Source organism: Perissodus microlepis, chromosome 13, assembly GCF_051167445.1.
Source record: "Perissodus microlepis isolate ML-2025 ecotype Zambia chromosome 13, ASM5116744v1, whole genome shotgun sequence".
Lineage (NCBI taxonomy): Eukaryota > Metazoa > Chordata > Actinopteri > Cichliformes > Cichlidae > Perissodus > Perissodus microlepis.
The window spans coordinates 27,770,113-27,790,806 of record NC_140473.1 but is presented as its reverse complement, the minus strand read 5'-3'; the positions used below and the strand labels follow the sequence as shown (position 1 = coordinate 27,790,806).

The window sequence follows — 20,694 nt, the reverse complement described above, 5'->3', positions numbered from 1 at the left end:
TCATGCTGCACTGTTCTGGAGCTTTAGAGCGCATTCACAAATTTAGAAGTCCAGACACTGTCCTCTTAGTCTGGAATACAATGCACTTTAGCAAAAGTCACTTTGTAGTGCTCTGTAAGATTATATTTTTTTTTTAATTTCACAGTGGAGTTTATGCTGTTTAAAATAAATAAATAAATAAAAAATTCAGGGGAAACTTGTATATCTCACCAGAACAACAGTTGTCATTTTTTCACTATTGCTCATTTGAAAAGTTTTTGTGTTGAAAGAGATTACTGTTCCCTTTTTTTGTTTCCCCCTCCTGTGTGTTAAAAGCTTTTTCCTTGAATGTCCTTTTCAGCTCTCTCGGCACTTTTACTGTTCAAGGTGAATTTGCAAAACGGGACCAGAGGTCAAGAGCCGATAACCAGGACGGAACAGTAAATCAGGGCTTGTTTTTGACCTTCACCTGGTGCATTTTTTTTCTGCCAGAAAAACATTTTGCAAACACTTAAAAATGCCCCAAAATGAGTTTCACAGCTTTTGAAGTCGAGTAAACTTGACTTGACAACTATGTCAGAAACTTCAGTGAAAGCAATAATAAAGTGAAAACCAGTACCACACTCACATTCCTCCTGTAATCCTGTCGCTGTAATCCCACTGTAGTCAGGCCTCTGTTCATTGGGTTTGCGTTTAAAAACATGCAAAGTAAAGACAGTCTGTTTTCTCCTTACGTTCTCTTTTTAATCATATCTCTTTATCTTTCTTCAGAAACTTTGAGTAATGAAACAGTTTTATCATTGCTAGGAACCTGATTTTCTTCAGTTTTTCCATGTGAGACCCTTAAACCACAAATACTACAGATTTACCCACCAAAGCTTCTCTCAGGTGCCATCTGTATCTGCCCCACCAGATTAACTGAGTCAGCAGTCAGCTCGTCCCTTTTCATCTGTAGTTATAATAAGAAAATGGACCGCGTCCCAAACTTTTTAGTGCTCTACTGATTTAAGTCTTTAAGTTATTGATTGCTGTTGTTGTAAATGTGTTGGTTCTACAGAGCCATGAACAAGACTCCTGTAGCAGTTAATCACATCAGGTCGGCTGATATCTCATCAGGGGGCAATAATTCAGATCACATGGGGAAAAACTTTGTTCATCATGACTAAGGGTGCTTCCCCCCCCCCCCCAACAGTACTGATTTTTTATTTATTTATTTATATAATAACACTTAAAGTTTCCTGTACTTTATTGGAATTTAACAGTGCACTTACTCTCATGTACAACAGCAGTTTCTTACTGTAAAATAGTACAATTCACTGTGTAAAATGACATTGTTGACATAGTTATTGTGATTATATAGAACACTAATTAAAACATAAATTAGGTCTTGGAGAATCTGGATACAGTAACAATGACAATAATGATAATAAAAAAGACGGCAACAAAATAACCTATTAATTTTAAAATTTTCAAACTTTTTTTTTAACTTTCTCTGATGAGCTGAAATAAATGATTTTGTAAGGTGCCTGAACTCACCATGTAAATCTTTGTACTTTTAGTTTGGTTTCTCTATCTAAATGTTTAGATTTGTGCCATTCAGCTCATTTGGTATTCTCAGTGGGGTTTCTAGTCTGGTCAGCTGACCTCCTTCGCACCACCTGTGGCCTCCCTCTCTTTCTCCATCCCCTCTGTGCTTCTTTCAGTCAGCCAGTCTATCCCAACCATCAGCGTGCTGTGGGCGGGTTTGTTTGTGCCAGAGTGACTGTGTGTGTGTGTGTGTGTGTGTGTGTGTGTGTGTGTGCGCGTTGCTCTCTTTCATGGACTATCGGAATCATCAGCAATCTCCTGCATCGTTCTTCCCCTGATTGAGGCGAAGTCGGGGCCCCTGTCTGGGATAGCTGTTTGTTCACCCGTGTGTGTGTGTGTCTGTGTGCGCATGCACACACAGACAAATGCCTGTTTGGCTGTGTTTCCAGAACTTGATGTTCCTTAGGATCACAGATTAGCCAGTACTGTATTGTTGCTCTGTGTTTGTTCGGCGAGGCGCCACAACTACAGGAAGACCCACTGTAAGCAAGGAAAGGTTTGTGTGGTTGTGTGTGTCTGCTTAGTTGTTTGTGTGTGTATTATGGGTGTGGGCAGGCCTTTTCTGACTCTAGACCACCTTTATAGTGGAAAGCAGCATGTTTTCCATAAGCACAATCTAAAAATACGCAAACAGACTTCAACATTCTTTAAAGTACACTTAAAAAAATAAGTGCCAATATGTCTGTGTGAGACTTTTGTGTGTATTCTCCCTTTTGCTTGGGGAACTAAATGACTAAGAAATAATAATGATGATGATATTATTATTATTATTATTATTATTATTATTATTATTATTATTATTGTTTTGTAACATTCCTCCAAAGACTACTTCATCACTTATAGTTTTAGTAACACACTAAAAAATACTTGGTCACTTTTAAATCTATTAGTCTCTCTCTTCTGATTGATCAACATAATATATTTTTGTTTTTTAAACAAAGATTAATTAGTCATCGTTAAATAATGAAAATTTAATTTTGAAATCAGAACTTTTATTTATATATATATATATATATATATATATATATATATATATATATATATATATATATATATATATATATATATATATATATATATATATATATATATATATATATATATATATATATATATATATATTTTTTTTTTTTTTTTTTTAAATTCAGACCAAAGACAGACATGTAAACGGCGTACTTTTCAGCAAAGCTGCGCACAACAAGACTTCATCTAGTTCACACTTCATCTAGTTTTAGTGGAATTGATAGCGATCTTCATACAGCTGTACTGATCTTTAAAGAAGAGGTGAAGGAATGGTACAAAAGTTCAAGCCTCAGAGTCAACGAAATCTGTCGATCTGTACTCGGCGAGAGTGATGGAAATGACAACAAACTGATTAGAACATTTTTAGTTACTGGGCAAAAGAGCAAATGGTCCATGAAGCACACTCACCTGCGCACACAAACTCACATGCACACGTGCACACACTTGCTCGCACTAACACAGCCTGACACCTGCTCTGGTTACAGGATCTGTTTCCTATAAGCACCTTTGGCTTGTTATCACAACAATCACAGCAGGAGTCAGGACCTGTTTTCTGGGCATTTGTGTCCATGTGTTCGTGTGTTTATGCGGATGCTTGTTGAACAACCTGAAGATTCAATCCAGAACTTGAATAACAAACTCGTAGATTAGTGTCTCTTCAGTTAACAGCACCTGCATGTTGTAGTTTCTGGTGTCAACAGAAAGACACATCTCCCAGACAGCAGGAATATATTTATATGTATACATATTTCGGTATATTTCAGTTTAAGTAAAGATTTGGGAGGTTAAATGGTACCAATATGACTGCAGAGTGTTTGTATGACTCTGTATCAGTATCTTCTGTATACCTCTGTTTATGTACATGAACATATTAAAGCCTCTTTAATTACTGTGGCAGTGAGTTTGGCTATTGAAAGCAAAGTCAAGATTACAAATAATTCCAGTCTACACTTCAGAAATATTAGATCCGAAAACAAGTGAACAACACTCAAGTTTCCAGACCAAACAGGTTACTCATGCAACCCACATTTCTGCCCCGAACAGCCAGGTGAAGACAATTTTTCTTTTTGTTGTTGTGTCTTTACATAAGTCATGAATCATAAACCTGCAATGAGCTCGTGTCTTTTAAACTCGGCTTACTCAGATTAAAGGCTTTTGTGGAATTCTTTTCGCCTGCTGTTGATGCGTTTAATTCCAGCTGTATCTGTTTGCATCTTTTAAGTGATGGAAACCTCGGCCTTGTTGTAATAACACACCATGACATTATGTCCAAAGAATGGGCATTGATCTTCTGTGTAAGTCAAAATAAAGAAATAAATGTGTAACAAGATGAAAGTTTTCCATGCTTAAATGGAAAATTTGCCTTAATTATTTTTTTTAATTAAAAAAAAAAAGGACCTTTTTTAAAGCTTAATTTCACTTGCAGCTTCACATTTGCTGAAATGATCCTTTAAATCAAATTTCTCTGTCGCAGGAAACCTTAAAACCTCCTTCCAAAGACACACAAATAAATCTTTAAGCACCTAAAAATAAGAATTGGACAGAAAAATGTTAACGTGTGTGTGTGTGAGATTCTTATGCTTATTACTGTACATGTATCTACATAAGATTTTCATACATTAGTGCGTGAGATATGATGCGGTGTCAGATCACCCTGAACACCACGCTCTCTATCTGCTCATGTTTGAATGCAGATCTGAACAGATGAAGCTTTGTGCTGTGCAGACAGAGGGCTGCAGGGGAAAACTGTATTAACGGCCTCATTACTGCCAGCAGAGAGGGGAACAGACACAATATGTCCGAGAGCAGCAGCGGCAGCAGCTCTGCCCTCTTTGTTTTTGTTCAGATTAGGCCTGAAAATAATCTCGCGACTGGGCAACATGTGAGTGTGCGTGCACATGTTCCTCCTCACGCTCCAGGCTGCAGGCGTCCAATGGCAAGTTAATCGCAGCGAGAGTACCAAAAGTGATTGAAAAAAGCTTGCGGGTAAGGGGGAGAAAAATAATGAATGAGGACCGAGGGTGTGGACTGTTGTACCACATTCAGATTTCAGGTTTGCTTTCCAAGTAGCAACGCTTCAGGTTGAAAAACATCTGGCTCTGCTGCATTGTTCGATTCTGAAGCTGCCTGTCGGGTGAGCTCATAATTCTGATCGATGCTTGTAAAACGATTTGAGAGCCAAGTGAAAGTTATAAACACGAGTTACACATAATTAGAGCAGCAAATTTGGTCATTTGAAGTCTATTCAATAAAAGTGTCTTTATTGCGAGCAAGTGTGGATCTGTTAGATGACAAATTACTGCCAGTGCCAAATGATTTATAGATGATGTTTTGGGGTTGTTTTTTTTTTTTTTTTTTTTTTCATTTTAAAAACCATTAAAAGTCATTTTTAAAATACACAAGTTAATTTCACAAATCAAAATAGACGTGATTTGTATTCTACTATTCTATTTCACTGTGATTAATTTTATTTCCGCCACTGTTTTGATTAGTGTTACGCTGCTGTCAGTTAAAGTAATGACTTCTTGCTGATATATGGAAGGAGGAAAATGCAATTTGAGGTTCTGAAACTTTTTAAGAAGCGCTGAGAAGAAAAATAACAGTAGAGTACATATGATAAATTTTAAAAAGTAGTTGCAGCACAAGCTCTGTCCTCACAGCCCACTGACCAGAAACAATGACTGAATGACTAATCACACCACAGTCCTAGATAGTATTTTAAGCATAAGGTTGTAGCTAACCAATAATTTAGGTATTAGTTCGTCTGATAATTATATTCTAAATAAAATTCAGATTACCTAGAGAATATAGAAGCATTGCATTTGAAGCTGAAGAAGCCGGCGCCAGTTAATCTTGAAAAATAGGTTCTGATTTATTGATATCATTGATACCATTACCAATTGTGCTTATAGGCCAATTCATCTATTGATTCCCCTATTTACTCCTTTTCTGCTGTTTTGTGTGTCGAGGGGAGGAGGGTAAATTGAAGAAGCTGCTTTCTTATCTGTGTATGAACAATGTGCATACAGAGTAGGATAAACGGCCTGCATGTGCAAACGCTCCCCTGCTGTGCAACGAGTTTGACGTCATTATTTTGCAATGTGAGTGAAACAGAAAATATGCTGAGACGGATTTAAAAGAATTGGCTCAACTGGTATTCGGAATGACAATGTGACAAAGATAATTGGCGATGAATAGTGTTGCATCTGAACACAACACAGAGTACTGGTGGGTGTGCGAGGCTGACGAGTTGCATAAAATGACGTCTGCTTCAGTGGCGGCGACTTGACCACAACTTCCAGTTAAGTCACAACTACTGCAAGCAAACAAAGGAAAGTTGATGGCCTTGCAGGTATGAAAATACCTCGGTATGAAGGTTGGCTTTTCCAGGGACTGAGTATCTCTGAGTGGTATCTGCTGCTAAAGTACTATTTCCATCTTCAGCCTTTCAACCACAATTAGTATTGTCACATTCAGGGCTCTACATTCAGTGTGAGTCAGGCTGATGTTGCTGTCTGCCTCGTGTTCGTGTATGTGTGAGAGGCCTTTTGCGTGTACCTGAGCCTGTGACTGGCTGTGGTTTAGAGTGACAGTCTCACGTCTCTCGCAGAGGTTTCAGAATGCCAGATATGTGTTTTCTACTTGTTTTAATACCCATATCTCACACCACGTCGCCCTCTTAGAGAGGAGAAACAGACGAAACCAAATCATCTGTTCCATCACAAACGCAACACAAACAGAAATCCTTTTGGAGCTACTCATACCATGTTTGCATGAGTGCTTGATGATTAAAATAGCTGGTGACCCGCATCTCCCCCCCTCTCAGCTTAGGTTGCAACTCTCATAGGCCTTTTTAAAAGCAGCTTTTAGATGTGCCAATGAATCGGAGCAGAACAAAGAATGTTATCTCCGCGTTTTACATCATTTTCTGGCAAGAATAGAAGTCGGAGCTGAAACTTGTGGGATGTTTTCATTTCAGAAGCTTCAACAATCCAGGGCTTGATTCATGTTTTGGCCTGAGGTTAGTGAGTGTGCTGTTTTGGGTTTTTCTTTTAGGTGTGTTTCAGCTTTCAAAATAGTATTTATGACTGCAGCACTGACGGATCATCACTGTCAGCTTGCTGGAGGTCACCTTGCTGTACATGTATGTGTACCTATATATTGTGGTTGCGAGTTTAGTGTGTCATTCTGAAGTGGCAGAAACTTGTGGTATGTTGGTTTGTGGTATGTTTAACCTCTGGCTTGTTTGCTTTAGTGTGCGTAGCCAGTAGGAGCTGAGAGGGTGGCGCAAACGGTATAATGTCCTTTAGTAGCCCTTTTAATGTGTTTTTCATGATGTTTGATCCAATTTTTTGGGATGAGCCGAGAGTCTGAGGAAGGCAGCGACTGGCTGATCGCACAGAATTTTCCACATGGCTTGATTGCATGAACTCGGTACCCTCTGCAGCCAGACTGTTATGTCTTCTCAAATATGCGTCTGTATCAAGCAGCAACTACCTTTTTTCCTTTTTTATGCAGCATCTCAAACTGTATCAAAACAAGACAAAACATACAAAATGCAGCAATGCAAAGGCAAGTCTGAGCAGGTACTGTAGGTTGAAGACTTTCTTTTTAAATAAATGTATCAGATGTGGAGTCCTGCATGAGTAAGGTGCAAAGTCTAAGAGCTGGAGTTAACCCTAAAAAGAGATGGAGCAAATAGGAAAGACCCCATTTACCTCCATTTACCAATCTGGGTCAATATCTAAGCCACAGTTTGCGCAGTAACTTTCAATGTCCAGAAATCAAGCTTCAGAAGAGGAAACTTCCTGTCTCACTCAAGTGAGGCAATTCCACACAAGAACTTGAGATAGTATTGAGTAAATTTGGTTGGCAAATTGTCCAATATGGCCCTCTCTCTTAAGACGAGACATTCCACTCGATGTATTTTTACTACTGGAACAACAGTTCGCTCAGGACTCAGACGCCACATTGTAAAACACTTTGTAAGCATTTATAGAGTTCAGTAGGAGTGCTTTATGGTCTGAAATGGATGTGATGCATTTGTGTCAATACTGTCATAAATGCATTGTGCTTTAACCCGAGCCATGATTGCAAACTTAGTCACGTAGTTTTACTGCCTAAATGTATTCAAACAATGCCATAAGGGAAGGTAAAAAAAACATACATATATAATAAACGTAAGTGGAAAATAATTGAATATGAGGTCTCTGACAAGACTCTTTTCTTCTAGTTTGAGGATGTGTGACTGCAATATCAGCCACCCCACGTATCTCCTAGTTCTTTTTGTGTGTGTGTAGGTTTTTATTTTTGTGTCAGAAAGAGCACTTTGGGAGTACCCCTTGTATTAAATGCTTTAAAAAAACGGCATTACTTGATTACCAGCATTGGTTTTGTTTGATTTGAGTCACTGCAGCACAAGATGAAATAAATCTGTCAGACCAGATTGATCTTTTACTGCAGGTCAAAGTGAACACATTTTTTGCAGTAAATCGTTGTGGGAACGATTTGAGGAATGAAGGAAAGAGAAGGTAGGAAGAAGAAAAATACTGGAAATTTTTTAAAGTTTTACTTGAGTAGATGCACCTGACCTCTAACCTCTGGTTAGATGCACGCACAGGTGGGTGCGTGTGTGCGTGCACGTTTGTGAATATGAGCGAGGGGTCAGTGAGTACATCGGAAGGCTGCGATGCCCTGGTGAAGCGCTGTGACTCCCATTGTTTTCTGTACTGAAATAGTCTGCTGGGACCTTCAGCAACAATGGCCCTGGACAATCAAAGAGTGGCACACTACACACACACACAAAGACAAAAGAACACACACATTCACACATCAAGGAGCTAGTTGAAGTTAGTTCTCTCAGTTGGCTTGATTGAGTGCAAGCAGTCTGCTGTCTGCTGGCTCATCAGTAATGAGACTTTGAGTGACTGACAGTCGGGGTTAATGAGTTTAAACCTCAGAGAGACGAGCAGGGAGACGCACTGATGGGACATAACACTCGATGAGATAAGATAATGGTGCTTCTGTGCTCTGCCTTTCCTGTTAATTGTATGCTATCTTGTCCTTAATGTGTGTTTGCATGTTGGATTTTCTAGTTTGTGCGTTTTGTGGACTCCAAATTTTGGCTGCAGGGAAAAGTTTAATTTTGTAATGCGAACTACTGAAAAAGCTCTTGCTTTATGTTTAAATAAAGGAGATGATTTGATCCTGTTTTTGTTTTTGTTTTTTAAAAAAACAAACAAAAAAAACTCTTCTCTGTTAAAAGGAGGGGTTTTGTCTCTGGAGCATAAACAGATATAAGGAATTAACATTATGGCAGATTAAATCAGAAATACTATAAATATATGTTATCAACTTTCTAGAATTTGTTTTAGTTAAATTACAAAAAATAAAATAATCTATGATTATTTACTTTTGGCAGTTTTTGCTCTCCATAGACGATGTTGTGACAAAATAATTCTGATAATAGAAAATAAAATGCCAGTTTACCCTTTTTATTTCTACTTTGATTTTGGATATATATTTTCAGAACATTTATTTACATGAATTGATAAATGTAGATCATAACGATCTTATGTTAATGCATAAGCATTTATGTCTTGTAGTCTCCAGTGGGAAGGTTGTGGACACATTCAGCAACTGTTGAGTATTATCATAACTTAGTTTTTCTGAAGTATCCCTTCATTGCAGCACAACAAAAGCCACTTTTGGCAGTACACTTAATCACAAAGGGTCATGACGGTGAGCAACTCCACATGTTTGATTTTTTTTTAATTATTTTTTACCCTGGATGCCCTTCCTGAGGCAAAGGGATATGTGTCATCGAGCCAGGGCTCATGGAAATGTGAAAACCACTCAATACACATGCAAAGATAGCAAGTGTTTTTCACCAAGAGTCATCTAAAGTATCTTAAATAAAGTGTAAGCTGAATATTGGAAACCAGTAATATATTGAAATCTACAAGAGTCAGTAAAAACACTTTAAGCCCCACAGTGTCCTAAAACAGCAGTGATCCCACCCCCATCAGAGTTCCTTCACCGAGACTGTAAATCTGATCCAAGTGGTGATAAAATGTCCTCTTATATGTACTTGCTGCTGTATGGAATAATGTAAACGCGTCCAGAACACACACGACTGCCATTTTTCCTGGCATTTAGCTGCTGTGTTGTGTAAAGCATCGGTATGCACAACGGTTGAATGGTTCAATGTACACTTTCTATATGGGCATGCAGGACGTTTTCTGCTGTTTGATCTTGTCATAGCAAGAAAACACTTCTTTAGTCGTCTCACTTGGTTCAGTATTTCATCAGGTGTTTAATTTGGCACTTTATTCTCTTATCTCAGTGGGTTTTAAGTCTCCGCTTCAGAAGAGATCTTTTACGGTGTGAAGGCATCTGGCTTCTTTACCTTTTAACCTTGGTGCCAAAATATTTGTTTCTTCTGCACTGTTACATGTTTTTTTCTGGCCCTGCATGTTGCAGTTCTGCCACAGATGTGATCAAGTCTGATAAACCACATCGTGTCACCACTGACAGAGGGCATGTGAAGTTCAGCAGAGCTTCACCTCGTCTGTTGTGATTTGTAAAGTTATCTTTTCCATAGAGGCTGCTCACAGACCTGAGGGTAAAAAAGCTCTTTGTTCACAGCACTTTTTTTTTTTTTTTTTTTTTTTTTTAACTTAACCTGTTTTTGGCTCTTGTTAAAGAACAAAATGCTCAATTTAAATCTGTATGAGAAAGGTCCCACTTAATTGTATCGGAACTTTTATTTTAGCTAGTTTTTTTCTTTTCTGCATTTTAGGATGAAGATTGTAAAAATGTTTGTCTTGTTACTCAAGAAATTTTAAAGTAAATTTTGTTACTTAAAAAAACGAATTAAATGCTGTTTTACCTGAGAATTGATATCCCAAAGCCAAGCTAATACACTTTTATGAACTTAAGGTGCAGATACCTGCTTTTTAATGCCCAAATAAAGTACTACACCACCAGAACTGGAGCCAAGACTTTAAAGATGGGTATTTATACAATAAACTACAATAAACAAGCAAAAGAGAGTATAACTTTTAAGCCTTAAAAAAATTTTAACGAATAAATTTGAAAAACAAAAAAGTCTTCTATTAAGTAATTCTAAACAGCTATACAGATGAAAACTGATTTTTGTAACAGACTCTAAATAATATGAAAGTCTATGACAATTGTGTATTTTGGAGTAATCCTCAGGTGGTTGAGTGAGAAACTGCAGTAACTGCAAAAAAAAACCCCAAACTATGCTGTATTCTGCTGTGTATCCATATTGGTCACTGTCTTATTTATAGTCACACCTGTTGCATAATCATGCTGTTCCTGTCCAGGTATTTCTGCAGAGGTGATTCAGTGGATTTAAATGGAGCATGATGAGTCTGCTATGTTACCACAGTTTTATTGTTCCATCCGGCAGCATTCTTCTGTCAGTTTCTTCCCCTGCTGCTGTTGCTTTGCAGTTTTTTCATATAAATCTGAACCCTGTTGCGCAACCTTACCAGTCACATGTTGTGCAGACGGTATCCAGTGACTAAGAGTTGAATTTGAGCATACGAGGGAGCCCAGATAAAGCCAAACTCCACGTGTGATGTCTTAATATGGATTGTTGTGCTGCTGTCTTGGATCAGCGATTAAACTAGGACTGTTTGCCTATTTGAGCTTTCACGTCCAAATCTGATGCATTTCTTTTTCAGAGCCTGGAGCCAAAAAAAAGAAACCATATCCATGGAAAATTACCCAGAGTTCTGCTTGCTGACATAATTTGGCCCGCTCTTGTGTAGGCTTTGTTGGCAGCATTTTTGCTATAGCTTGACCGCCATGAAAAGATTTTCAGATTGCAATTTGATTGTTGAAGTAAACGCTTTTATCTTGGAACCTCGGTGCTGTGAGCAAAAGCTCTCTCCCTCAAACAACAAATGCATTAACCAGAGGAAATTAAAATAATCACCTGCCTACACGTCTTTAAGCCGGTTTCCAATTTAAATTTTATTTTTAAAGACTAATTTACATCTATTAAAACCCATTTCCCTCGCATGGAACACAGACTCCAAACACGCTGTATAATCCTCCTGTTGGCAAAGTTCAAATTGAACTTTGCTCAATAGGTTTCACTAAATCCAAATACGAATGAGAAAGTTGAACAAAAATATGCATGAAAGTGGACACAGGAGGTGAATGAGTTACCAGTGGGATGGTTATTTTTAAGATATTGTAATTGTTCTTTTAACATCAAGAGGAAAAGGTTGAGAAAAGCCAGTCTTTAGGTGGTTAGGAACTGAATTTTAGTGAGTATTCAAATCAGAAGCCAGGATGAACATCTTTTATAACAAGTTTAATGCATTTTTTTCACATTTCACTTTTTTCTCATAAAAGGATCTTTTGATCATTTTTGAAGTGTGCTGTTTCAGCGAGTACATATGTGTGTTTTTCATAGATATACAGTGTTTGTGTTAGTGGCCTGGTGACTGATCTCTTCATGCAGGAAGTGAAGGAAATGGTGTCGCGTCATAAGAAGTTATTGTTTTCTTATCTCTAAATACATCTTTTTTGTGTTCCTTCTGTAGTTCTGCCTTGCAGTGTCTTTACTCGTTATACAAGTTATTGCTTTCCATTACACGGAAACTGTTTCTGCAACTTAAACCAGCCTGACTGCCAACTGCTGAACTGAACTGGCTTCCTGCTGCATCTCAAACGGGGACGTCCCCTCCTGTACTGACAGACACTGATAGGCTTTGAAGCGATACCAAAAGCAGGAGCTGCTGAGGTGTATGTTTCTGTGTATGACGGTCAATAACTGGTGTCAAGCTCACACAAAGTGAAATTCAGGTTCAATCGTAGTCCTTTAAGAAGCAAGTCAAGCAATTTTTGAATACTGACTATGTTTGCGTAACTTTATCAAAAAAGTGATTTCATGTGTGTTGGGTTGCAAAAACAAAGGCAGCGCAATAACATTTCTACAGCTCTATTTGTTGTAACATTGATGTGAATTTCTGATATTGCTGATATTTCCACATGGCCCAGTTTGTTTCTAATGTGGAAATATGTAAGTCCTAATTTTTCAGGGGGAAAAAAAAGAGCAATTATTGTACCTCAGGGCTGCAGAAAAGCTTTATAAACCAACCACTTCTTTGTATTTATACTGAATGATGCATTGTATTCGAACTTGTGAGCGAACCCCCTTTGAAACGGGCACATTTGGTGCTTGTCGAATCACATGGGGATTTATGAGATTGGTTTCTTTATGCTGTGGTGTGCCCGCAGCAAGGTCGAGTAGGAAATTTTAAAGACCCCAGACAGTGAGTGCATTCATGGAAGATTAACTGCTGAACAATACAGAAGAACCTGAAATATAATTATTAACGAAGACCGACTGTCTCATTAAGCCAGCTGACTTCCAGAGTAGCCGTATGATTATGTGTCATTGTTCATGTTTAAATGACCATTTGTCTGTCTGTGTTTTGTGGCGCAGGAGCAGCTCAGAGAGACGTAAGGAGAAGTCTCGCGATGCAGCGCGCTGCAGGCGCAGCAAAGAGACAGAGGTGTTCTACGAGCTGGCCCACCAGCTGCCTTTATCCCACAGCGTCAGCGCTCACCTGGACAAGGCATCCATCATGAGGCTCGCTATCAGCTTCCTCCGTACACGCAAGCTGCTCACCATAAGTACGAACACTACACCACAGGCAGATACACACAGACTCACACAAATATGCACATGGGTGACAAACTAAAGGGAGAAATTGAGACTCCTGACTTGGTTTCAGTTATGAACATAGTCATAGGCATATGCATGTCCATAGCATGTCTTTTATCCTCCTCTCACCCCAACCGGTCGCTGCAGATGGCCCCGCCCCTCCCTGAACCTGGTTCTGCCGGAGGTTTCTTCCTGTTAAAAGGGAGTTTTTCATTCCCACTGTCGCCAAAGTGCTTGCTCATTGTTGGAATTTTCTCTGTATGTATTATTGTAGGGTCTGCCTTACAATATAAAGCACCTTGAGGCAACTTTTGTTGCCACCAATGCTGTGATTGGTCTTTGCTGTCAAATATGTATGATTTTGGTCCTCCAGACAGGACTCACTACCTCTAGGAGAACGGAATGAACCTGGGAGAATTGGCCATCCCTTCAGTAGAGTTCTTAGTGTGTCAATACCAAGGTGCTCTGAAGATGTTCTTACAGCACATCAGTTCCTTACCAAGCACATATGTATTTTTCCTTTAATTTGTCACACACCTCTAAATGCAAATCGGTGCAAGCTTCTGTGCAGTGAATGTTAATTCGTTACACAAAGGGGAAAAAATTCAAACGGCACACCACCTCCCTCCAGCAGCTTCTTTGATGTGTGATCACAGATTTGCGTCGGCACGTTCGTTTGTGTGTCTGTTGCTATGTCGAGTTGTCCAGTAAAGCAGGAAAGTATTTGCTGGCGTCTTTCTTTGCACTTCTCCTCCTTCCTCTCGTCTTAGTTAAAATTAGAAGGCGAGGAAGCTTAACAAAGAATCAGACCTATTGTTCTGGAATTCCTCCACTGCGTCCGTGTCTCGAAGTGAGATCAGAGAACCACAAAATTTAACAACCAACGTCAATTGTCAGCACTGCAGCTTGTTAAAAAATGTTTATTTTTCCTTAATAGAGCTAGAAAACTTGAGTTCACACAGGGGAGGAGGTAAAGTGAGCTTTTAACCTTTGACACCTGTATGCTGGTAAACTTTCCCACGATATCTTTAAAGTCAAAGCTGTTTGTGCATAGATGAGCAATATTCAGGTTGTCGCTGATTTAAATGACTGTCTTTGTTTTTGGTTTTTGTTTTATTGACTGTGTCATTATAACACACGGAGGAGAAAAAAATGTTGGCATGTAATTTAAATAATTCCCATCATTCACACTTTGAGCTGACCTGATTTATAATTTCTTTTAAAACCATTTTTATAGCAATTAATAAAAGCTGTCAGCTCTACGACACCATTGTAATAAAACACAGGAAAGCACTGTGATTAATGCCATAGCTTAGACTTATCTGTAAATCTTTACACTGCCATTAGTCTATTCTTATGTAACTTTTGATTTTTCTATTTATTGCTCTTTATTTATGATTGACTACTTTCATTGTTCGCAGAGGAAATAGCCATGCATTCAACCAGTGCTTCCTTAAACAACAATGATCACTACTTCCCATTTCTTCTTTGTAGACGATCATTAATCAGAGCATTTATGTGTCGTTTCTTTATTCATTTAGCAGCTCAAGTAGTTTTAAGGATTTTGGCGCACAAATTACACAAATTACACAAATTAAATCGATGCTTGATAAAGATGTGGAATATGGGCTGAGTTTCCACTAAAAAAAGAACAATTAATCAGGGTGTTTTACAAAGATTTAAAAAAAAAAGCAATCCAGCAGCACATTCGTTGCGCGTTTGCCTGAGGTTAAAGGGTTAGTTAACCACAAAAAGAGATAAAAATGCAAATGGTTTCAGTTTCAAATTCCAAGATTTTGAGATATCCACCTGTAAAACATCTGCCTGTATCCAAACACAATGGTAGCTACTGAAACTTTCTCAAAGCACTCAAAAGTAATTTGGGTGATACAACCAATTTAGGGTAATTAACATTTCCTGAAATTCCAGTAGTGGTTGTCAGACGTGCTCGCATAGATAAAGAAGTGTTAAGGGGGGGGTGGAACTTGAGGTGGTGGTGGTGGGGGGAGTATGTATGAGATGTATGTAAAGGAGAGGTTAACAAGTGCGAACGAGAGGAGGAGGAGGCGTGCACGGGGAGGAGCTGTAAAGGTAATGAGGGTAGGAAAGCAGCGGGTGAGAGGGGAGGAGAGCACAAGGAGATCTGTGAGATGCAGCTGCAGATACAGCATTATCAGGCCGGTCTGATTGCTCCGTGATGGAAGGAGAGATTGCGGAGGAAACGAAGAGCTCTGCCCATCGTTCGGCTGGTGCTGGCATTACCCCTGCTAGCCATAACAGCCGACTGCCTTGGCGCCAAACATGCTGGAATGCACCCTCACAAACACACAAACATACTGTATATGCACCCAAGAGCTGCTGTAGGGAACACCTCCCTTATGTAACTTACACTCAGTTGGGACCTGATGAACTTTGATGTACTGATTAGGAGGTACTCAAAGGATTCAGCTGTATTTTTGTCTTGACTTTGACTTAACTTGGATCAAAATACTGTGAAACATATGCGTTCCTAATTGCAGTGGTCCCAGCTGTGTTTGAAGTAGAGTCCTACATTTTGGGAAATATACTGATTTACTGCCCTTTGATCAGACGGCCAAATATTTTGTTTTCATCTGTACGCCATTTGTTCTCTGGCAAATTGCAAATTCCCTCAATTGAGTTCATAATATATTAATAATTTATGTTTTAAAAAAAGTATCTTTAGTATGCTTAACGTTTTCTTAGCATATAACTTAAGATAAATAATTTAAAATAAGCACATAATTGCACCACGTACAGCTCTAATATATGATAGAACATGCTGAAATCCTGGTCACGTCTCTTCATTTTGCTTCTCCTGCTCCTCATGCTTTAATAAATATTTTTCCAGATTTTAAGCAACTACTTTTATATATATTTTATACATGCTTTTATAACATATTTTGAGAATGCGGCTCCCTCAAAGACTACAAACTGCTGAATTTAATGGAAATCAAAATAAATATACTTGAGATACTTAAAAGTGTTAAGTGTTTTTAGCCTATTTTATTGCTTTAAAACTAAAATTATGAGCACAGCATCAGTTCAGGGTCTTAGTGACACAAGACTGGCTCTAACCACCTGATCTCCTGACCAAGACTGGGATTGTCTGAAATCATCAGCCAAAAAGAAAAAAGTTTGATAAGTTTGAACCCACTGTCCAGCAGAGCCCTGCCTGTTGTTAACGGATGATTGCCGTTGGGTGTGAATGTGGGCATAAGTGGTTGAATGTGTCTCATTGTTAGCCTTGCGATGCGCCGAGGGTGTATCCTGTCGTCTCTTTCATGACGACCAGGATATGCTCAGCATTCCAGCAACCCTAGCGATTGGATAAGGAGTAGAATAAAAAGCAGATTGACCAAAATAAGGGAAAAAATGTAGAAATTTCCTAACAACTATTGTAACAGATGTTTTCAGTTGAGTGTTTTTATGTTAAGTTACTGCTTTAGTAACATGTGCATAAATGACAGACAACTCTCCAACTGGAGATGTGCATATGGATTTTCTTTTTCTTTTTTTTCTATCCTTGGTTGCGTTCATTACTGAATATTTCTCATCTTTTCAGAAAACAATTTGTGTGTCATGTATTTGTTTTTTTTTTTTTTAATGGTACTTATCGAAATTGTGCCTTACTTTTAGATTTATGTCTAAATATTTGGTACTGGTTCCCTTCAGGCATTTACTGACCTAACAAAACTATTCTGACAGTTTAGGCTCTATCAACAAGAAAGAAAGAAAATATTTGTTTTTGTTCAGTTTCACGTTTTCTTCTCCTCGTTTTAAAATCAAATCCTAACCCAAAAAATAGATGCTCATTTGTGCCTCAGTCCCTGAAGCCCACATCGGGTAGGTGACATTGTCAAGGTTTTCTCTTGTAGCGTCCTAATGTGTAGCACACCCTGAATACTATCTTTTTGTTTGGCATGTGAAAGCATGCACCAGATATTCCGTCTTTACAAACGTGATGAACAGGAAAATGGTGGAAAAAGAATTCCCACTATGACAGTCACATAATGTTCTGAGTTCATATTGTGAGAAACTCATTTTGCCTCACTGCTCTGTCCCTTCATTCTGTCCAGTATGACCGGACAAATGTCAGAAAATAGAGGGGAAATGATTATCTTAGCAGCAGCTGTCCCTATCAAACGCTCTGTTCTGCTCCCCATTATTCTGAAACGAGGGCAGTTACGCAACCAAAGAACACCACAGAGAAGAAAAGTGCAACTCAGTCCAAATGACTGATAATCACAGCTTAGTATTTAGGCCAAAGGTGGCGCTGGTCTTTGGATAGAGCCTTGAGAGTCTCCCCAGCTCCCTGGGGCCCATGTGAAAGCTCCAGGTCCCCCAGGGGCTAATGCTATCTGGGCCCAGCTCCAAACTCAAGCCCCAGGCCTCGTTGGAAGCCTTGAGAGTTGCTCTCTCTTATCTCAGGGAAACACACTGGAGGAATTGCAAGCTTCCCACCCTCCACCCCCATCAACTACTGGGCTTTGTTCAGTGTGAAGCCAGTGTCTGCAAACACATACGCCCTGCCTCTTGAGTTGGGGCCAGCTCGAGGCTAGAGGTGTTTTTTCTATCAATTAGCTGAAACAAGACACTGTGGACAGACTGGAGTCACTGTGTGTAAATGTTTGGATACTGCGCTGAGTGTATTTGAGCATAATTGCAAGTTATGTCCTAAAAGCGGGCACCGCTTGAGCAGTTTGCCTGCAGTTTGTCAGGGTCGAGGATCAGGGGTGGCCGGAGACGCAGGAAGAAGCTACAGTGGTTTGTTTTGTCCCCGAGCCAAAGCTTCAAGAGGGAAAACACGCCTGATGCGTGCACACAAACACACACAGATTTACAATGATATCCATTTATAATCAGCACTGAATGAGAAACAATTTGTGAGCGTCTCCTGTTTGCTGCCTCTCCCTCCAGGCTGCAGCAGCAGCAGCGACGGCGAGGACAACGGACAGATGGACAGCCTGTACCTGAAGTCTCTCGAGGGCTTCATCACCGTGGTAACATCAGATGGTGACATGATCTTCCTGTCCGAGAACATCAACAAATTCATGGGACTCACGCAGGTACACAGCCATTAAAGAACACTGAAATAAACAGACATGTGCAGACACGTCAGCGTCACATCGGCTTCTAAATGTATTCAGTTCCTGTTTATTTCCACGCAGTCATAGTTGATGCTTTTTTTTGTTTTTGTGGGGGGGGGCGTCCACAGACACAGAATAAAGTGCCATATATATACAGGTGAATTTGGCTTGTAGTTTAAAGTGCTTTGAGTGGTCATAAACATCACCAACGTCTAACATCTTTGCACGTGACATGTGGATAGATTTTTTTTAATTTTCTTTAACTTCTCAAGAAGATTGGAAGAAAGACATTAACCCAGTCAGACCCTCTGAGTTTACTTGAGGATGAAAAATCATTCTTCTGAAATAGTAAATCTGTGTAACGCCTGACATCTTCCACATGCTTTGTACAGCCTTGCAGCTCTTACTGTTACAGAGCCATTCAACTCTCCTGCTTTTACTTGTGGGACAGAAATGATCTATGCAAAACAATTCAAAACATGAACAGAGTGTGGTTATTAATATTCTATATCTGATGGGTCCACAAGGGGGAAAAAAAAACATGAGAACAAAAGTTCAAAGGTCATACAGAGAGGACGCAGATGAGGATGTTAACGGGTAGTCAAAAGAGAGAGAGAGTGGGGTGTGTTTATGTGAAATGCCTGTCATGCCAGCAGTGTGTGTTCAGTCAAGACAACATTGTGCATTTTCTTTCCCCACCCTCTCTGGCACCAACTTAAACAGCAAATCGTAAAGGAGAAGTTTACTGTAAACGATGAAACAAAAGCTCTGCTTTGCGACACTGCGCTGCCCTCAGCTTTCTGATTTCAGGCTGTCCTTCTGACCCAGTTGGCTGAACTTGATGTCCCTTAAGTGGATTTTCTGGAAGAATGTATCATTTGTGGTAGAAGATTTGTGGTCTTTCTTCACTTCTTACACCGTTGCCGTGGAACAGAAGGAGAACACATTTCACTTCTGGTTGTCTTTGATGTCCAAATTTAATTCTTTCAGTGTGTTCATTACATATTTTATATTATATGGGGCAAATATAAACTGCATAGAAAAAGCAGCTTGACTGGTTATCAGAGGATTACAATCACAAGCTGCTAAACTTTTGTTTGTTTAGTGTTGAAGCATTCTGTGTTTCTGGAGGTGACACACTTTTGTGCATTTGTTCATTCCTGGTGGCCGCCATTACTCACGCTCACTACCCCCTCTTCATCTATTTATCCCAAACAAAACTACTGGTGCTGGTGCCAGAAAAAGAAATATGCAGCATGTCTAACTGATGGAACAACTACTGTAAAATGTAGAGAAAACTGTAACAGAAAGGCAATTGCATATCTTTATTTAACATTCCTTATTTCAGGATTTTTATTTATTTGTTTGCTTTTTGTTTTTCAGGTGGAGCTTACTGGTCACAGCATCTTTGACTTCACCCACCCATGCGACCATGAGGAGATCAGAGAAAACCTCAGTCTGAAGACGACTGGTTAGTACACAATCTCATACGCATTATCTTCTATCCACGTATGACAACCGTTACATTCACCTGATTATGGTTTACTGATTAAAAAAATATGCAGTCATTCTGACATGACAAGTGATCTTTTCATTCACCTCCTTATCAAAAAATACCCCCTGAAATAAAGTAGAGGAATGTCTGTGGAGTCTTATCTACTCAATAAAAGAATAAATTTGCTCAGCAATTCACAAGCTAAGCTGCTCATTAGATAATAGGATATCCTGTGTTCAAAGTTGGTGTTTTGTCCCACCCACGTCACCATGAGAGATCATAGAAAGACCTATGTAACAGAAAACAAATTAAGCAAATCACTGGAGAGCATTAATACCACGCAAATTAAAAAAATAATTAAAAAAACAAATACACTTAAAAGATGCTCACAATACAAATAGTTAAGTCTTCAAAGAAGACAAGATTCCTAAGCTTTGATTCAGACTGGAAACATTTAAAGGTCACCTGTAATACTCATTACCAGCTTCATATTGTTAGTAAAGGAACAATTCGCCTTTCAGTTCATTCTGTCTGAAATCAGCTCCTCCTCATTTATGGTCACCCTCCGTATTGAGTCCGCTTTCATGACCATATTGGGAAATCTACTCACAATGACATCATACAGTAACAAGAGCAAAAGAAACTGTGTTAAACCGTGTATTATCTAAGCCCGAGAGTGTGCCTCATATTAATTGCCTGTACACACTCTGACTTCATCATTTGAAATCGTGGCACGGGTTCATTAGGTCCACTTTTACAGCATTTTGAGATTATGTAAGTTTGAAGTCATG

General features: G+C 39.1%; 1 protein-coding gene across 2 annotated transcripts in view; it reads left to right on the top strand.

The window, feature by feature from the left end:
* The window catches only part of epas1b (endothelial PAS domain protein 1b), a 49,701-nt gene that overhangs the window by 9,623 nt on the left and 19,384 nt on the right, over positions 1-20,694 (top strand). For both annotated transcript variants that reach the window (XM_084949370.1, XM_084949369.1), the window contains 3 exons: positions 13,079-13,269; positions 18,239-18,387; positions 19,792-19,879. In XM_084949370.1, coding sequence (XP_084805496.1) covers positions 13,079-13,269; positions 18,239-18,387; positions 19,792-19,879 — 428 coding nt within the window. The remainder of the gene's footprint in view (positions 1-13,078; positions 13,270-18,238; positions 18,388-19,791; positions 19,880-20,694) is intronic.